This window comes from Melanotaenia boesemani, chromosome 17 (genome assembly GCF_017639745.1).
Source record: "Melanotaenia boesemani isolate fMelBoe1 chromosome 17, fMelBoe1.pri, whole genome shotgun sequence".
In the NCBI taxonomy this organism is placed as follows: domain Eukaryota; kingdom Metazoa; phylum Chordata; class Actinopteri; order Atheriniformes; family Melanotaeniidae; genus Melanotaenia; species Melanotaenia boesemani.
Window position 1 is genome coordinate 11,088,513 of NC_055698.1, and position 19,348 is coordinate 11,107,860.

At 39.1% G+C, this 19,348-nt stretch overlaps 1 protein-coding gene across 1 annotated transcript in view; it reads right to left on the minus strand.

Annotated features, from left to right (window-relative positions):
- angpt2b (angiopoietin 2b) overlaps positions 1-19,069 on the minus strand; it is a 28,048-nt gene extending 8,979 nt beyond the window's left edge. Inside the window, exons 1-6 of the mRNA XM_042012240.1 lie at positions 18,194-19,069; positions 12,715-12,870; positions 11,922-12,043; positions 9,839-10,071; positions 9,446-9,570; positions 4,477-4,578 (exon numbers count right to left, since the gene is read on the minus strand). Coding sequence (XP_041868174.1) covers positions 4,477-4,578; positions 9,446-9,570; positions 9,839-10,071; positions 11,922-12,043; positions 12,715-12,870; positions 18,194-18,493 — 1,038 coding nt within the window. The 5' untranslated portion in view covers positions 18,494-19,069. The remainder of the gene's footprint in view (positions 1-4,476; positions 4,579-9,445; positions 9,571-9,838; positions 10,072-11,921; positions 12,044-12,714; positions 12,871-18,193) is intronic.
- Positions 19,070-19,348: the final 279 nt, after the last annotated feature.

A 19,348-nucleotide genomic window follows, 5' to 3' on the forward strand; every position in this document is an offset into this window, starting at 1 on the left:
TCAATTTCCAAGTAAGATCACTGAAAAAGCTGTTTTTGATCAGCTAAATGACTTTTTAACACAAAACAACTGCTATGATGTCTTCCAGTCAGGTTTTAGACAGCCCCACAGCACTGAGACTGCTCTGAGCAAAGTGATTAATAACATGTGTTTGAATACAGATGATGAAAAAATGTTAGCCTTAGTCTTACTGGACCTCAGTGCTGCATTTCATACAGTTAACCACAATATATTACTCAAACGACAGGAGAACTGGGTGGACCTCCCTGGCACTGTACTAAACTGCTTCAAAATGTACTTACTGCACTAGAAACACTTTGTGTCAATAGATAACTTTACATCTGAGCAGACAAGAATTACATGTGGAGTTACCCAAGGTTCCATCCTGGGGCCTCTTCTGTTCAACATCTACATGCTCCCACTGGCACACGTCATAAAGAAAAACAAAATTAGTTACCATAGCTACACAAATGACACACAGATATATATTACAATGTCACCAGGAGACCGAGGCCCCATACAGGCTCTTGGTAAATGCATTGAGGAGATTAATAAATGTATGTACCTGAAGTTTCTTCAGTTAAACAAATACAAAACTGAGCTGATTGTCTTTGGAGCCAAAGAGAAACAATTAATGGTCACCACAGAGCTTCGGTCTATAAACCTAAAAACCACCAACCAGGCCAGAAATCTGGGTGTATTGATGGAGTCATTAAGGGAATCACAATGTCAGCCTACTATCACCTTAAGAATATATCAAGGGTAAAAGGTCTGATGTCATAGCTAGGCCTGGGAAGACTAGTCCTTACTTTCATCTTTAGTCGGCTTTAATATTGTAACAGCCTCTTTACAGATCTGTCTAAAATATCAATTAGACACCTGCAGCTTATGCAAAACATTAGTGCTTGAGTCCTCACTCAAACCAACAAAATGGAACACATCAGTCCAGCTCTGAGCTTTTTAGACTGGCTGCCTTTCTGTCAGAGGATTTAGTTTAAAGTGCTGCTGCAGGTCTATAAAGTTCTGAATGGTTTAGGACCAAAATACATCAGTGGCCTCATGACCCAGTATGAACCTACCAGAACCCTCAGGTCATCTGGATCCGGTCTCTTATCAGTTCCCAGAGTGAGAACCAAACATGGAGAAACTACATTCAGCTTCTATGTCCCACATGTCTAGAACAAACTCCCAGAAAGCCTCAGATCAGCTGAAACTCTTTTTATTTAAATGCAGGTTAAAAACCCACCCGTTTTCTGCTGCATTTCAATAGTTTTTATTTAAAAGTCCAAATCTGAACTGTTTTGTTTAAAGCTTGAATTTTTAAAATTGATCATGTTTTAAAACTGTTTATCTAATGTTATTTCTCTTCCTTTTTCTTTTATTTTTAATTTTAAATTACACTTCTTATTTTCTGATTTTGCAATGTTTCTGTACAGCACTTTGAACCACCCTGAACTGTGCTATACAAATGAACTTGTCTTGCCATTGTGCCTTGACAGTCACAGTTCTTCATATGTTTTGTTTCCCAGTTTGAACACTCGCGATTGAAATGAATGAGCCATTAAGCAAAACTTGATAAGCTGTTTGATCCATTTAATGTAAATCAGGTGTGTTAGAGCAGGGAAACATTGAAAACTTGCAGGACTGCGGCTTGCAAGGCCAGAACTTGCGTACCCCTGCCATAGTGCAACTTCAAGCTGGTGTTCCACAACGCCACATTTCAGCATTTCCATATAACAGGGGATATTCAGAGATAGCCAGCAAAGTGAGTTCCTCAAAATGGCAACACCACAAGAAGAGTATTTTCTCACTGGAAAAACAAGGTTTGTTGTTATTTTAAGGCAATCTCAATGCAGAGAGAGACTGAGACGAGATTCTGCAACTAGTGGTAATCCCATATCTCTACAGTCTGAGACCAAACTCTATCCTCCAACATGACAACCCTCACTTCCACACAGAGCTGAGTTTATCAGAGACTAGCTCTAGAATTTAGGAGTGGAGAGGATAGAATGGCCTGTCTTACAGTCCTGAACTCAACGTTATTGAACACTTGTGGGACCGACCAGGATGTGCTGTTAATGCCAGAATGACCAACAACCACATTGGCTGACTAGTGACAAATGCTGGTTGAAGAGCAGAATGCCATCGCACAGCTGTGTGTGACTAAACTAGTGACCTGCATAAGGTGGGGTAAGGGAAATAAACAGGGTGTCAAACTATGAAATGCATTGCCATAAAGCAACAGAGAAATAATAAACCAATCACAAATTATCTTACTTTTTGTGCAAAGTTTAGTTTAAAGAATATTACTTAGTTTTCTCTATGACGTAGGGCTGTGTGAAGCACTTGTGAATAGACACTGTATTATGTTTTAGAGCGCAGTCGAAACAGTCTTTTAAAGAAATTCAGTTGGGTTTTGCATGCATAGCACCAATTCATGGCAAAAGTAATCTCAGAGTACTTTTAAAGATAAAGTCTCATTCAGTGTTATTTTAATCCAGTGTAATCCAGTTTGCAGCAATCCAATTAAATCAAATACAATATAATCCATATCAGTTAAATTAATAATAATAATGTTTGCATTATTGCAATTAAAAAAAAACTGTCTTGCAAAGGAAACCTAAAGATTTCTGAAGGGCAAGTAAAGCTAATAATTTAGCAGTTATTTACTTTGTCACTGCGTTTTCTTAACGTCGAATATTTATGTTGCAACACTCGTCTTTATATCAGCTTGATGCAAAAGTGATGCATTTTTTTAGAAGCCACGATACATTTTTCATTCGGATCTTTGAAACTTTTTCAAGTTATAGTTGTTTGAGATGAATTTGCTCTTCATGTGGTCCCATTTTGGGTAACTGTGAACTTTTCTAAAGCAACAGTGCTCTGAGCGCTGTCAGCTGAAGGAAAGACTGACTACTTGTGTACTTCACACAAAATCACATCACAAAAATAAAGAAATAGCTTTGCAAGTGTATGCTATATTGGGAATATTTACACTTCTTTATCTTGCCATCAGTCAACCCTTTGTGATGTGAAAAGGAAGCAGTGATATTTTGAGGTAAAAATTATTGCTTTTATCAAGGGAGTCTGGTGGCTTTAAAAAAAAGTAAAGATGTAATGGTTTCAGTCCTTCTCATCAGAAAATGCTGTCAGACTGCACGATAAAGTGGTAAAAATATAGTGTTGACTGAAACACTTAGAGTGGCTTTTTCTGTGTGGCTGAAATATGGTTTTCTAGGGTCCCTGTCTAAACCTGCTGGTACCAACCTTTTTTTTTTACCACTGCATGTAAGATGCAGGAGAAATGAATTAAGGGAAAGCTTAAGATGGGGTCTTGCTGTGAAAAATAGAAAAATACTAATTGAGTATACATCAAATACATTAAGATCTATTGAATTGTGTCATTTTATTTCAAATTCAGAATAAGCTTTATTTTTATTTTATTTATTTATTAATTTATTTTTGCAACGCTTTCGCATACAGTGTGTTTTTTTTCCCCTTTAAAAAGAGCAAATGTATATTAAGAGCTGTGGAGCGTTTATCATCTGTCCGACAAGGTTGGGTGCAACAATTTGATCAACTCTGAGCACTTTTTGAAAATATGTGGACTGGGGCAGTGAGGCATTTTAGTACATACGTTATCTGCCATCTACAGGGCCCCAGTGCTCCCACGCCCTGGCTGGAGCCAAATGTTTATCATCCACTTGTGAAAATATTGTCCTTGAAAGAGGTTTTTTAAGCCTTTTTTCCCTCCCCTCACTTATTGTGTTTGCAGTCACAGTCATCTCTGCATTTTATTTCCAACCCAAGCCATGGCAATTGATTTGTTTGCGTGGGTGAGAGACAAATTGCTACTGCGTCCAGTTAAAATCCCAAACCAACATCACTCACTTGTTCTGTGTGTAATTTAACAGTCAGAGGTTTGCATGCATTGGTTTTTCTGTTGCACAATTGGAATACTGTTTGAATTAAAAAAAAAAAAAAAAAAAAAACACTCTGTGATGAGTTTTCACTAAGCATCATTTAATCTCCAAACAAAACAAAAGCCAGTGGTGTTAAAACTCAGCCAAGGCACTGCAGCAGCTTCAGTCTCTTGTGCAGTCTCGATTGTTGTTTGGGGGGGGGGAGCTAGCAGGAAAAGTATTGGAATCTTGAAGATAGTTACAAATGATATTGTTATGTGAGACACTAGTTCATAACTTGTGTGTTATTGTGTATGAGGCCGTGTGGGAGTTTGACATGGAGAGAACGAGCGAGAGCAGGTGCAATAACATGGGAGGTGGCAGAGAACACAAGGGCGGCCAAATACAACAACCGCAGGTCACCTGGGATCACAGGCTAGCCGGTCTCCCACGCCTCCTCATGCCAAACCACCCGTGGCTAATTATTAAAACCTCCTGTGCTGTCCTGTGATACTGGTCCACACGACTTACTGATAGCAATGCACACTGACCCCCCAACGTCTGCAAAACACACCATTTTGTAGTCCTTCCACTCGCGATTGAAATCAACAGAGCCATTTCTTCGATGCTGCAGCACCGTCCACCCCCCACCTCTGGTCTTCATGTCACAGAACACCTGGGAATAAAGAAGATTTACAACAATGAGCATTTTCAGTGCCGTGTTTGTATCAGTGTCATGAGTTGGCACTGCTGATTGATATGCAGCTTTTTAGCATACATATTTGTCACAGTCATTTTTCTCTGTTCAAACCAGCCATAAATTTTGAGTTTGCTTCAAGCCAGCTGGTGAACATCAGTCCACAATCTTCCACCAGCTGCTGATAGAACCGTTTGGTTCTGGAGCTGCTAAAATCTCCAGTGCTGTCACTGTCTGTTGTTTGGTGCTGTGCAGGTTTGCATAGAGTAGAGACATCAGAGCTTTTTTTTTTTTTTTTTTTAGAGAAAACAGCTTTGTCTGGAAAATACAATTTTCGAACCAATTATGAGGTTTATTTGTACTGACAAGCTTTAAGGTTAGTTTTCCCATTTTGAGCTATGTGAAATTAAAGTTTAATCAGTCCCAAGTGCAGATGTCAGTAAATAGGAATTAGTTTCAGAATGCCACATCTAACGTAATCAGAGCACTCAACAATAGAAGGTAGAGAATAAAGTGGTGAGAAATGACATGGAGAAATAAAACACACTATAGCCTTTTTGCTTTTTGAAGGCTGCCTTGGAAGCCTCAAGAAAATGGAGGGAGGGGGCACGTTTCAGGGTGTCACACAATGATATGACCCAGGTGGGGAGGAAAAACTAACATCTCAGTATGTTCTCTTATCCCTTGAGTGGGGGTTGAGGAGAAAGCTTTGGCGTTTTGGGTTACAACAGACTGTTTTCTTTCTTACTTGGCGGCACATTTTGCCATATGTAGATGCGTTTGGAGGAAGAAGAAGAAACGGATTTTACTTATTCACCTAGTGACAGATTTGGAAATCTAGACTTGTTGTGGGGGTTTGGTTTAGGTGTTTTAGGTGCAACTGGACATATTTCAGCCTCTCATTTAGATGTGGTGATAAGATGACAGAGGGAGTTTTTCCTGTGGGTAGAAAGATTAGATACTTTTTAATAATTATATCATTTTTAACTACATATTCAAGGCACTGGACTTGAATTTCAGTTTTTGTAGGCATTTTGTTTTAAGTCTTTGGCCGTTGTTCTAACCTCAAATTTGAAAAATTATCAGTGATTCTACAACCTGGAACACTTATGATTATTGATTGCAGATAAATGATTTTTCTGAACAGACCACCCTGAGTGTCATGAGTCGCTATACTGGATATGTTTGACACAGTTTCAATGGCTTGTTTTTGTTTGAGCCACAATGAGACTTTCAGGTAATATCCCATAACTAAATCAAGGTCAAAAAGCATTTTGTTTTTTAAAACCCTAAAATCAAAGCAGACTGGTACTGTGTTGTTATTATTCTCTGGTGCAAGTTTTTGGCCACAAAGGTGCAACACTGAATTAAAAAACAGAGGCTTAAAAAAGAAATATGAATCTAAGTCATGTCTGAATGCAATTGTTAGTCTACTTTAGATATAATCCATATCTAACACTTAAAAGAACATTTATACCAAGGAGAAATAATATGGGTGATTTCTAATTACAATAAAATGCAGAGAAGAGTTGATTTAAAAGATAAATAGATTAATGAAATAATTGTCAGGTTTACTTTATGTTAACGCATTACATAATTTGCATTAACTAATATGCAATATTACTTTAATTCCCCTCAAAAAGGCCAGCAATTGTACAAATTTGCCACCAGCTAAATTTTCTGTCTATTCACTTTATCCATAACGTAAAAGGTCAACTGGAAAAAGTCCAGTTCTAACGAGCTGAAAGGGGGCATACTGCCACCAATTGTACCAAAGCTGTACATACTTTGGTCAATAAATCATTCCCCTGAAATGTGCCTCTAAGTGGGAACAAGAACAGTATTCCAATCAAATGGCAGAGTGGGGCTATAATCATAATTTGACTTAACTGAGAGAGTGTATTTCATTTTATGAACCTTGTGCATATGTAGTGCTCATTAAAAAGATATAAAATATTTTAAAATAGGCTGATGCAAACTATGTTCTGTGTGGCTTCCACTCATTTAAATCCTTCATCATCTAGGTGATATGAAAATAGATAGATGGATATATAAGTTTCTTATATAACCAATACCTAAATAAAGATGATATGTGTGGAAACATTTTATCTCTGGTCAAATAATAATAATAATAAAAAAAAAAGATGAGAAAATAGGGCAATTTGTATCTGCCCCATTTTCGTGCGGCCACCCAGCTTGCCAGCCACACTGGAATGTAATGGCACTGATTGAAAGCAGTAGTGATTTGGGGGGTACTAAATTGTATCAGTGGAAACGAACACTGTCCCCTGTTGGCAGGAAACACATGGTACCATTGCCTAACACCTGGCTGCCTTGCCCACAGGAAATGAAGAGACGGAGCTGGAGAAAACATGGGCAGGAGGAGACGCTGCCAACAGTAAACTAGACTGAAAGTAATGCATAACAAAAAGTTGTTTCATGGTTATCTTTTTTATTTTTCCCCTGCTAAGCTTTGAGAGTGAAGATCCCATCCAAGAAAGCTAGATTTGATTCTATGAAATGATAGCCTGCTGGTGGATGATATGGTTGACTTGGCAGAAGCCACGTCCTTCAGATCAGTGCAAGTACCTCTGAGGCTTTCTTGACTTTGCATTCAGCAGTATACATTCACTCACCATGAGGCCTGAAGGTCATAAAGCCCCTGTTGTTTAATAATTTTGCTCTTTGCAACACAGCATAGCATCTCTAACTACCTCTGTACCAAAGCCCAAGCAAATAACCATGAAATCAGAATAGTTAGTTATTGCAATTATTGATAAACCCACTGAATTTCATTATACTGTATGAGTGTGTGCATTACACAGGCTGGGAAAAGTCTATAAGGTTAATATAGTGACTGAAATTAGCTTCAGTATTATATAAAAGACAAAAGGACAAAAGTCTTACAAAAAAGTTTTGTATGAATGTCAGTAGGGTGATAGTCCTACCAAATTGCCCCTAGGGGATAAATAAAGGGTTCTGAATCTGATAACTAGAGGAAAAGGAAAACAGCCTTCAAAGAACATCAAGGTTGTTTGATTTGGTCCAGATGAGAAGCTGTAACTGATGGCGTTCGATGTTTTTTAGGTGAACATTTCACAAGGTAATCTAAAGCAAGCCCAACTGGACAAATAATATGTAAAAGATACTTTTTTCTACATGTTCAAAACATAGTCGTACCACAGTAAAGATTACCTGCAGTTTATGCAAGACTTTCCCAGTTCTTTGAACAAAGAGAAGATTCTCAAGAAGAGGAAAACTAATTATACAATGCCATATTTAAGTTAAAGCATCAGCTTGGTAGTGTATTACCTTTCTCTCACTTTCAAAGATATTTGAAATGCAAAGAAAAGCTGCAGCAGCTATACACCGCACCATGGAGATGTCTAGTAGGCATCCTAAAATGATGCCCGAGCTACCTCTTCTGGCTCCACTCAATGTCTAGAAGAAAAAAATCCTCAGACCCTCCCAGGCGACCAAACTTCTCACCCTATCTCTAAGAGAGAGTCCAGACACCCTACAGAGGAAAACCATTTTGTCCACCTCTTTTTTTGGTCACAACCCACAGCTCTGAGCACAGGTGAAGCCTTATTCAAGTCTCTTAACTAGTCTCTCAAAGAGACTGGTTCTAGAGCTCAAGCCATGTGTCTAGATGAACCTAACTGGTACCTCTTGATCTCATGCTCCAATCCCGTGCCTTCCCTACCAGAGAGGTGACATTCCATGTCCCTTGGACTACTAAAGTCCCTGTCTTAAGCCACTATCCAGTTCGCAGGGCACCCAACCCTGATTTTCCTTCCTGCGGGCAGTAATCCCACATGGAGTTGCAGAGTCCCAGGCACCAAGGCTCGGCCACCAGGCACTGCAGGCACTGTGCTCCACAGTGTCTTTGTTTAATGTGAGGTAACTATTACTTTCTGGTGCTGATCCATCAAGGTGTTCAAATTGCTAGTAAGCAGACCATTCCCCTAGGACCACATTGCTATGGGTTAATCTGTCAGATTACACAGGTTAATGAAAGTACTCAAACCTCTAACACCACAATAAGGACCAGATTCAGAGAGTTGGATTATTCTGTATGCAAAGGTAAAATAGTAGAGAAAAAGGGTTTTTTCTCATGAGATAAAAAAAAAAAAAACTCATTGCTATGTTAAGATTGAAAACATAATATTTAGTAGACAGGACTTTATTATTATCCATGCCTAACCACATGTTTTTGGTATTCCTGACCCAGTGGTTCCCAAATATTTTTCTGCAGGGCCCTCTTTCCAACAACAACAATAATGTCAAGACTTGAACATTACCTGGTCAAGTCTAGGGCAAGACATACCTCATCATATTTTCTTGTCTTTTTTTGATAGTTGAAATCTCTGTTCTTGCTAGAAGTGCAAAAAGTACAAGTTTAATTTAGCCTTGCTGTGCCCCCCAGTTTGGGAACCACTGCCCTAATCCTCTATGTTTTATAGATAATGTCTAAATATAACCATGTATTTTTTTTCTGTGCAGAGTTGAAAGAGAAAAGTTGAAAGAAAACGTAATAAGTTTTAAATTACAATTGAGATTAATTACCAAAGCAAATATAGGCGCTTGGATTTTTTGGAGCCTTTAAAATGAAAAAATGTAGCAAAATTTCAGCATGTGACACTTTTAAATTATACAAAATATACACTCGATTTCAGAAGACAGATGCTGGTATATAAATAATTTCACAGTCCTGAAAGTAAAGCCATTTTACAGCTTTTAACCCTTGATTGCAAAACAATCTCACACAATAATAACAAATAAGGATAACTCATTCTAATGCCAGACTGCATTAATAAGACTTAAAGGGTTAAAGCTTCATTACCTTGACATCCTGGGTGGAGTTGTGAAGGTGTATACTATATACTCCACTTTCTTTCACTCCTGATCGCAGGATCTCAGCACAGTCCCTGAAACTAAGTGGCTCCTTCTGGGGCATATTGGAGATTTCTGCAGGAACATGAAAGTATGTTTACAGACTAAAATCTCCACACAGATCCAAACACCATCCTCTATGTGAGTTATCTGCTTTAAGCCTATGATGTCTGCAGTGCAAATATGTCATTTATCTGAAAGCTTGCACACTGCTTACATTAAAAAGTACTCTGACTCTGTAATAACATCTAACTTCTTGTGTACAATAGTATCTCTTGTTAAAATAACTGATGCTGAGAGTACAATATGATGATCTAATCACAATAAACTCACTAATTCTTACCATTGCAGTGACTGACTTTAGTCAGCAGCTGCTGAACAGTGTCCGTGAGCACTGCCTGTTGTCTCTGCAGTAATGTGCTGTTGAGCATAGAGCTTCCAAGTTCACCCTGAAGCTGACTAACCAGTCGACTCTGCCTCTCAAGAAGATCTTGGAGCTGTTGCTTTTCACTCTCTAAACCCTGTAGCTCCTTCCCATACCGAGCCTCCAGCGCTAAGAGCCTTTGTTCCAGAAAACTGAGAGAAGCAAAAAAAAAAAAAGAGGTCAGAATTGATTTCTTTTGTGCATAAAAATCTCTGAAAACAGATGGGAGAATTGAGGGCAACATTGTTAGATCCTTATTGCATGAATTTTTAAAAAAGTGGATGCAGGTGCAGAATCTATCCATTCAGCATTTATCTAGTAGATATTGCACAAACTCACATTTACACGAGGATGACTAATCGACATCGGCTCAACAGTCTCTTTGGGCTAACATCATATAAACACCTGTACCACAGCAGCACTCGCAGATGGCCCGGCATGCTAATACGCTCAATCATAGCCAGCAGGCAACAACCTGACAGCATGCGTGTGTGTGTGTGTATGTGTCTCTGCGGGAGGGGCTACATCCCCACCTTCAAATGAGGATCATAAATCCCTGCAGCTTGATCTTTATAGCTTTGACTAACGACTCTGCAGCCATTATTTATTGAAACAATCTAGCCACCCAGATTGAACAAGCTACTTGGAAACCCAGCAACACTCAAGATGGATCCTCATTGTCTCACTCTCAGGAAAGAAAAGGGGATCAATCCCAATCAATTTTACATCACTCCTAATTCATATCTGCACTATGGGAAAACATTCAATAAAAGCAAGCTAACAAATTATTCTCCATTGTGTGTATTTTCCTATGAGGATCAGTTGAAGTGGACCATGGCAAGAAATTAGCCTAGCAATGTCTAAACAGTTGGGAAAGTTGACAGAGTAAATATACCTCTATTATACTGCACCCTAAGCATTTAAACTGTTATGCTTGTGATATTATGCTATTTTTTTTAGAATTATTTTAATACTTACAGTGTGCATTGCTAGTAGTCTGCTCTGTGTCTCTCTACAGTGTACTGCACTTCTTGCCAATACTATTTTGCATGCAATGCCTATGAAAACAAACATGCCTCCCTGCCTGTTTTAGCTTGGCAGCAGTTCAAAAACATGTTCCGTGCCCTCAAGGCTCAGCAGCTGTAGCCCCCGTCAACCAGTTCAGCCATTATTTTCCTTTTATTCTGCAGCCACCCTGCTGCAAATTTCCTGCTTAGATCTCATGAAACCTTATCACACAGTGTATTCTTGTCAAAACGTATTAATTTGTTTACATGTCAGAGCCATGTTACCACTTTGAAAGACAAAGGCTAAAGGGCAGAAGAGGGCCATGCACTACCAAATTTGTAACAGGTGCTGATGCAGGGGCACTGTGATCTTTCTCAGTCACACTTGATACAGATGGATTGAATGATAAATAACCACAAAGAGCAAAAACACTTGCTCATTTTCACGCTGCCTACTTCCTATTCCCTTTTGGCTCATATTTGACCCCTTGGTGCAGGAGTAGAGAATGGGAAACTCCTTCTACAGTCTACTGCCCATTCCCTGGGACACACACACACATACTTACACAGTATGCACAATACTGTCATTCATTGCTCTGCTGTTCAGAATAGCTTCATTGTCTTTTTTAATTGGATCCGAGGGTCCAGTTTCACGCGTATGCTTTACAACCCATTGTCAAATGTTTCCTAATAATGTCATTATGCTTCTTTTTGCCTATTGAAGGTACACCTGCTCATTTTATGAACAAGCAAATAAATTTGCAACAGCAACTAAAAAAGGAAAAACAGTAGGTCTGGTTTGGTTAGCTGTTTTTCTGGGAAATGAAGAGCACAAGTAAGCAAAGCAAAATAAGCAGTAAATGACCTTGTGATGTCCAACATTGACCCTGTAAGTAACCTTCACCTTGGACTCACCAATGCAACTAAACATGACATATCTAACAATGAAGAGCTCAGATTCCCACTCTCAAAAGTTCTTCTTCAGTTGTATTCACCTGTTTTTATCACTCAGATGTGAGATCTCTTGTGTCTGAAGGAGAATATGCTTCTCCAGACGGTTTGTGAAGAGCGAGTATTCGAGCAGCTGGATCTCCAGACGACTTGTCTGGTTTAACACCTATGAAATGACAAGAACTGAATAATGAGTCAGTCACAGTATTTGCAGAGAGAAGGATGAATGAAAGGGATATTCGGGATTGAATTCATGAAAAGGACCCTTGAGGATAAACAGTGTGCATCACATCACAAATCCCATAATTTGCTTTCTTTAATCTTTCAATTAAAATTTGAGCAAGAGTGATATCATATGCACCTGCGACATGTTTTGAAGTTAGAGATGAAACAGAAAGTTGAAACAAAGCAGCTTAGATATTTGTACAGGTTGTAGATTTGTATCGACTTTGATAAGAGAGAAAAAAAGCATCAGGACCAAAACAGCCCAATCTGTAATAACAACTCTGTGGCATGATTAAAGACACATCTGTGTTGTGATACAGAGCTTTATGTTTTAATTGGCTTTTTGTCAGACATCATGATCAGCTCATTGTGTCAATCAGAGCCTGCAGAACCAAATACCAGCTGTTTTAAAACATCTGCCACCTCATTTGGGCACAGCTTCCCAGCAGGTTACATCCGATGTTCATTTGATTAGCTATTCAGCAAGTGCTTTGCTAGTAACATCATTTGTTGTTGCATGGGTGTAGCAGCTAGAGTTGATCATTTGGCTTGGCTGCAAACAAGTGACCCCATGTTCACTTAAGCCCCCACTCCTTCCCCCGATGGACTCACCTGGGTCTCAACATCTGTCAGTTTGCGCGTCTGCTCCGCCGATTGACTGAGAAGGTTGGTCCCCATCTCCAACATGGCAGCTGTCTGGGTGTGTACTGCAGATCTCTTGATTTCCTCCATCCCAGAGCGCACATTCTCCTGGATGAAGTTCTCCAGCTATAAGACCAATTAGCAGATATTAGATTATTTTTTAGTCCCACTGCAATGAAGAAGAATGCATCCCTTTGCATCCACTAACACCTAAGTGCAATGAGACAGGGGCATCTAACAAGTGATCTGTTAAGAAATTGTGGAATTTAAAGTCTTTCATGTCGAGCAACTTTGCCTCCACCTTGCCTACCTTCGGCAAATATTCTCTCTCACTTTTATAAATGGTCATGTATGCTTTACTGGATCTTCACAAAGAGCAGTCAAAGTATGTTCGTGGAGTTTGACTTCATCATATTCATGTACAGAACTTCAGGGATAGTGACCAACTCTGTTATCAATCACAAGCCCACTTGCAAAAACCATCACGTTACACAAGGACTAAAAATAGGATGGCATTCATCTTGCGCCAATGAATAGATTTTCTTATTAATGTGGTCTGTTTAAGCCAACTGCAAGTGGAAGTCAAAATCCCCCCTTTTTTTTTTTTTTTTCAGCCGTGAAAGATGGAATTTTGTTTGTAATAAAGCAGAGTAGAATATTGAACTAGAAAGTATTAATATTTATAACTCTTCTGGGGAGAAGAGATCAGACTTTACTCATTAAATCACAAAACTGGAAAATGAACTCTCCAAGGGGAAGCACTCAGCATTATCCAGCTAATGAGTTGGTATCCACAAAAATGGAGTTGAATTCAAATCAGATGACAACTGTTTGTTTTCTTTTTTTCATCTTTTATTTTAATTTAAGTGAACATTTTGAAAAGAAATGGGGTTATGATGATTTATTGCAACATGGACTTTTTTCTATTTTTATGAAGTTTTAAAGAAAAATTATAGTAAATCTCCAATTGAATTGTTTGCCTGCTGGTAATCTTTCTCTCTTTGTCTCTTGGATCCTTTTTAACTTTCTCCATAACTCCCACTTTAAATTGTCCCTCTTCACGCCTGCTTTGTAATCATCTCACGTACTTTGCTACTTTAGGACCACTGAGATAATAAGAAAAAAATCTGTCCAAAACAAAAGTTATGAAGAGATTACTAAGCAGATTAAAGCCATCTCTACAGGAAGAGCTAAAGATCCCTGCATCATAATCAGCCTCATACATTCAAGCTGCTATCAGCCCCCCTTCCAAATTGTTCCTATTACAGCTTTTGTGTGAGAGCTAAATCCAGAGGTCTTGATATGCTTCATCTCTCCCTGCTAATTGTATTAATTGAAGTTTTGTCACATGCTGTATGTGCTATACAGCCAGATAAATCACTTCAGGGATGTAATAAAATCGATTTTTTTTACTTGTTTAGGAGGGTCAGAGTAGGAATCGCTGCTGACATAATCATGCTGCATCACTTGATATCTTAATTATTAAGCAAGAAGATGCCTTTGTTATCTGTTATAATTACAGAGGACATGATCATATCAGGGGGTTTTGCTAAGTAATAATGAAATGGGGATGAATTATCGTTAAATAATGAAAGATCCCTGGATACTAAAACACTTTTGTCATTCAATTATTTTTTTCATTTTTGTGAATTGATTGTGTTTGTCAAGGTATGTTAATCTTTAAAGCTGTGGGTGAAAGTGAACCCATCTTCTTTTATGCTGTCAAGACAACCATATGCATTTAAAACAAAGATCATTTCCAGACCTAATAGTTTACCACACTTAGTACATTTGGGGGTTGCAACATTCACCCAGTCCGAGTTTGCTTTCTTCCTGCTCTTAATAAAATAAACCAAACCTTTTAAATAATATATTCCTCTCCTTGCCTGAGGCAGAGATGCACCAAGAATTACTGAAAGAAAAGACAAGATAAAAAACAAACAAGAAAACTCACTCATCTACTGGTTAATATGGGGCAGCAACTTCCACAACATAATCTGTGAAGATTTAATTCACTTATAGCAAATTGAGTCCTACTCTTTTTATTCCGGCTATGCTAACATGCAAAACTACAGTGAAGAATTTAGCAAACTATCTCAACAACAGTTTGCTAGCACGTAAATATTATATTTACAGAACAAATTAAAACCTTTTTTTCAACAAAATCACCTCATAAGTACAGATTTGATAAAAGAGAATAAACTCGATCATACTAGGATTTTTTTTTTTCATTATCGGAAACATCTTCATTGTGTTGGTACTATATATTGGAGTCATTGCTCCTGTGTGCGATTCTGCAGGCAAAATGGAATAAATTCAGCTGCTTTTTTTGTACAATTATTTTTCTTAAAATGACTTTCACTGATAATTACTAATTATTATCTTGGCCAAATTGCAGGACTCAGTCTTAAGCAATGACAACGGAAACTGTGAAGACTGGTGTGTTAGATCGTTAGCATCTTTTCATTTGAGGGTTGATATTATTGTCACTTTTACAGCTACTATTTTAAACACTCTGGTCAATAGATGCATCATTTTTACACATTAAACAAGCACAGTTAATGTAGTGTGTTCAAATTAGTTAAATGGCTTTTCTAGTACAGCGGGAATAGGGAGGTGCTATTGATATTGATGTTGAAGGATTTTTTTTTTTTTTTTTTTTAGATTTGCTTGTAACACCTGTAAATTGAATATGTAAAAATTAGTTAAAAAATATAGTTAATCTGCAAGAGAAGTTTAAAAATGGAACAGAAAAAAATCCAGATGATGCAAAATATTCAACAAGATTAAATGGATAGTTTTAAGGAACAGTTGGCTGAGATGAGGAATACAAAATTCTACACATCATAATGTTATATAAGACATATGTAAAGCATATACTGATGCAAACACCTGTCACTTCAAACACACCCAGACTCCTACTTGGTGGCAGGTGTCCAAACTATGTTTCTTGTGAAGTATGAAATGTAGAGGACACAATTTACTTTGTTGTGGAGAATGTACAATCATTTAGTCTTGTATGTATCTTTTAGTCCATGTATCTTTGCATTTAAATGTCCATTTTCAAGAGGTGTTATCAGAGTACAGAGACCAGTGTGGCCCTGGATGTGTCCTAACAGTGTTCCTCTGTATTGGCTTGTTTGATAAAAATCCACCCAATTATGGATAGATGCTTCGTATTAGTAAGCCTGACACAAACTCTCAGGTTTGTGTCTTTATAAGGCAAGTTGCTACTATGCTTATATGCAAGTTTACAGAAATGTTAGGGAGCCATAAAACTAAGGTTTACATGAGTAGCCAAGCTTCTTTGATCAGTAATTCTAAAATAACATAATCTGTGGAGCCTCATAAAAGTACAAACAAACACAAGCTCATTTCCCATTTTCTTAGACTTCAGGGCTGCAGAAGGCCAAAGGGACAAGATGGGGGGTTGTGTTGGGGTTTAGTCCAAAAAGACAACAAACACTGGTCTTTTCTTGGAAACAGCAGAGCAAGAATCCGCAGCATTAATACAGTCCGTGGAGATTCCTCTTCAGAACATGGCGGATTAGTGTAGGCGCTTCTAATTCTCTATGCAGGGGGGGTAGGGAGTGGTGTTTCCTTTCAAGGGGGTTTTTGGTGGAACGTTCATTGAGAGGGTTGCAGCATCCCAGGGGAGTTTTGAGTGAGCTCGTGTAAAGTTTCACAGAGACACCAACACACACATGCCTAAAGCTCTTCCGCATGCACATCGGCCTGTTCTTCCTACCCCTCGTGCAGATAAGCTTAATGAGCTCCACAAGGTGCTGAAAAGGCTTTGCCGTCTGGGGTCAAAGGTCAGTATACCCTTGCGCATAACTAAGAGAGCCTCTCTTGGGTCATGCTATGTTTATGTGAAAATCCCACCTACAGTGTGATCATTTATGCATCACTTTGGCCTGGTGGGGTTTACTTGTTGAAAGGTTGGATCTTTGTGTTCATTCCAGACATTATGTGGAAGAAGTTGGCAACAAAGCAAGATGTGTATCACCAAAAGGCTTTCTCTGGATGTGAGGGGGATTTAAACTGCATCTCCTTAATCTCTGGTTATATTAAATATTTATTTAGAGTTTTTTTTTTTTTTTTTTTATCAATACCATTGTAAATTTATCTGTATTAGCCAAAGGGCTAGTTTTCAACTGGGGGGGAGAATGGTAAAAGGCTTAAAAGGAAATAAGTGTGTAAAGTAAAACAAATACAGTGTGAAAACCGTTGGTTGGCTCAAGATGGGTTCAAAATGTGATCTGTTTTCCACAATTTAGCTTTTTAAACTGCATGAATGAATACTATAATATATTTAATGCATGAGAGAAACAAAGTATGGCCTCAAAGTGCAGGTAATAGGTCTAAATTGTGCATCACACAGTGTTTTGATTGCATGTCAGGTGAAGCGATTTAAGCAGGATAAACAGAGATGTAACGGTCAATAAGACATCACCCGGGCTGTACAAAATGACGCAGAAAGAAATGACCTGGATGCTCACAATGCATATGAAGAGCTTGTGCTGTGAGCAAGTATGAGAGTGGAGAGTGACAGGAGCACAGATAGATTTGGTTTTCATTATGACCCATTCTGTAATCCTGGAATATAATCAACATATTTATGCTCTGTCAGCCAATCAGTACATGACAAGAATATTTATAATCCTGAGGGGGATTAGTGTGTACTATAAATATTTTGTGAGAGATGCAGACAAGAATAGGGGAATGGGTGAAGAAGCGTGACATGTTGTCAGTCTGTCCTAGACAATGGCCGTACACTGATTCTGTGCTGAGATGACCTTAGCAGTTCAAACTCCATTGTCGAGCCATGGCTAATCGCATCATTTTATTTTAGGTGGTCATAATCTGGGCTAAATGGAAATGCAAAGGCCAAGTGTGGAGTGAGGAGACATACCCAAATGTGTCTTCCTCAGATAAACTGTTTTTCACTGAATTTCTATGTAAGCCAAGTTTTATAACAGAGAGATTCAGGCTGACTTCAGCTTATAAAGTGACTTAAATTTGGTTTGTGAACTTGTACCCTATTGAAGGGGGGGTAGGGGGGTTAGAGGGTTTGATTGTGTGAGACATATTTGGCACAAGTTGACATTAACAAACTTAGCAAAACTCCCCTTGCATGCAACTGGGATTTCTGTCATCCCAGTGGTCTTAAATACAGACACACACTCATGTACCAAGCATTGTCACAGAGCCAGATAGCTATACAGGAAGCATCCAGGAAATCCCAGCTAAGCACTGAACTTATCAATATTACAGGTCTGTCATCAGATTTAATAAGATAGAGTTCTCTGTGGACATTCTCTGCTTTGCTTTGCTGCATTGTGTTTTTAAGATATATATGTTGCAGTGAAACACGTGGAAGGGAAAAGGTAAGACAGCATGTCAAGTAGAGTTGTTGAGCTGTGAATCAACCGTTTGGATACCTTACCTTCTGCAGCCACTGTGTGTTATTCTCCATAGCGTTCTCCAGACTTTCCAGCTTCCTCTCCTGCCATGAAGGCCTTTCCTTGGATTCTCCTGTATCAGGCTCGGCCTCAGGTGGGGAGTCTCTCTGCAGGGTATTAGTGACCTGGAAGTCCTTTACAGGAAGGCAGTGCTCCACTTCAGGTAGGATGAAGGTGTAGCTGCAGGAGCCGTGCTGCACACGGTGCTGCTGGCGCTGGGAGCCAATAGCAGTGGCCAGCAGGTAGGCCAGGTAGGCGAGGGTCAGGGCCAGCAGGCGGCCCATGTCAGGGTAAAAAAAAGGGAAGGAGGAGAGGGGAAGAAGGAGGTTGCACCACCTGGCCAAGTGGACAAGTGGGTCAGGTGAGGTTCTTTTCACTCCTCTATATTTTTATCTGTACTGCTGCTGAAATTTCCCTTTGGACTCCAACTCTTACTTCTCCTTTCCTGTATTCTCAGTTTAACTTCTGCTGCTTCAGTCTTTTACTACTTTCACTTCTCTTCTTTTGGCTAATCCTCCTTTTTGCTGTTGCATCCAAGGTCTTCTTCAGTCCAATTTGTGCTCCCACTGTTTAGCACATGTGCAGACCGAAAACACGCACACAGGAAAAAGGGGATTGTTTCCTTTTTTAACTCCAACAGTCAGCCACCGCATGTAGCTCTGCCCAGGAAGCCAAAAGCAGACTCCAAACATTTATTTCTCCTCTGAAAAGTTGCTCTCTTTACGCCTCTCTTTTCAAGCAGCTGGATTCCATGCGTTTGTCTGAAGGAGAGGGGAGTACTGGGGTGGAGTGGAGAGTGGCCTGTTTCAGGATGTTGGCCGAAGCGGTAAAGCACTTTAAAGTAGAGAGCGAGAGAAAGAGAGAGAGAGAGAAAGAAAGAGAGAGAGCGCGAGAGAGAGAGAGAGAAAGTGTGTGGCGTACGTCTCAACATGCACACATCCACACACACCTCCTTAGCACATAATCACTCAGCCACCCTTCTCTCTTTTACTTTCTCCCTCCCTTTTATGGTTTGCGGGGGTTAGAAGAGGAAGCTACATAAATACACACTGTTCACCACAAGAGAAAAAACTGGGAACTTTCTCTGAAAACTATTTGCCTCCCATTCTCTTTCTAACTTTTCCCCCTCCTTTTATTTA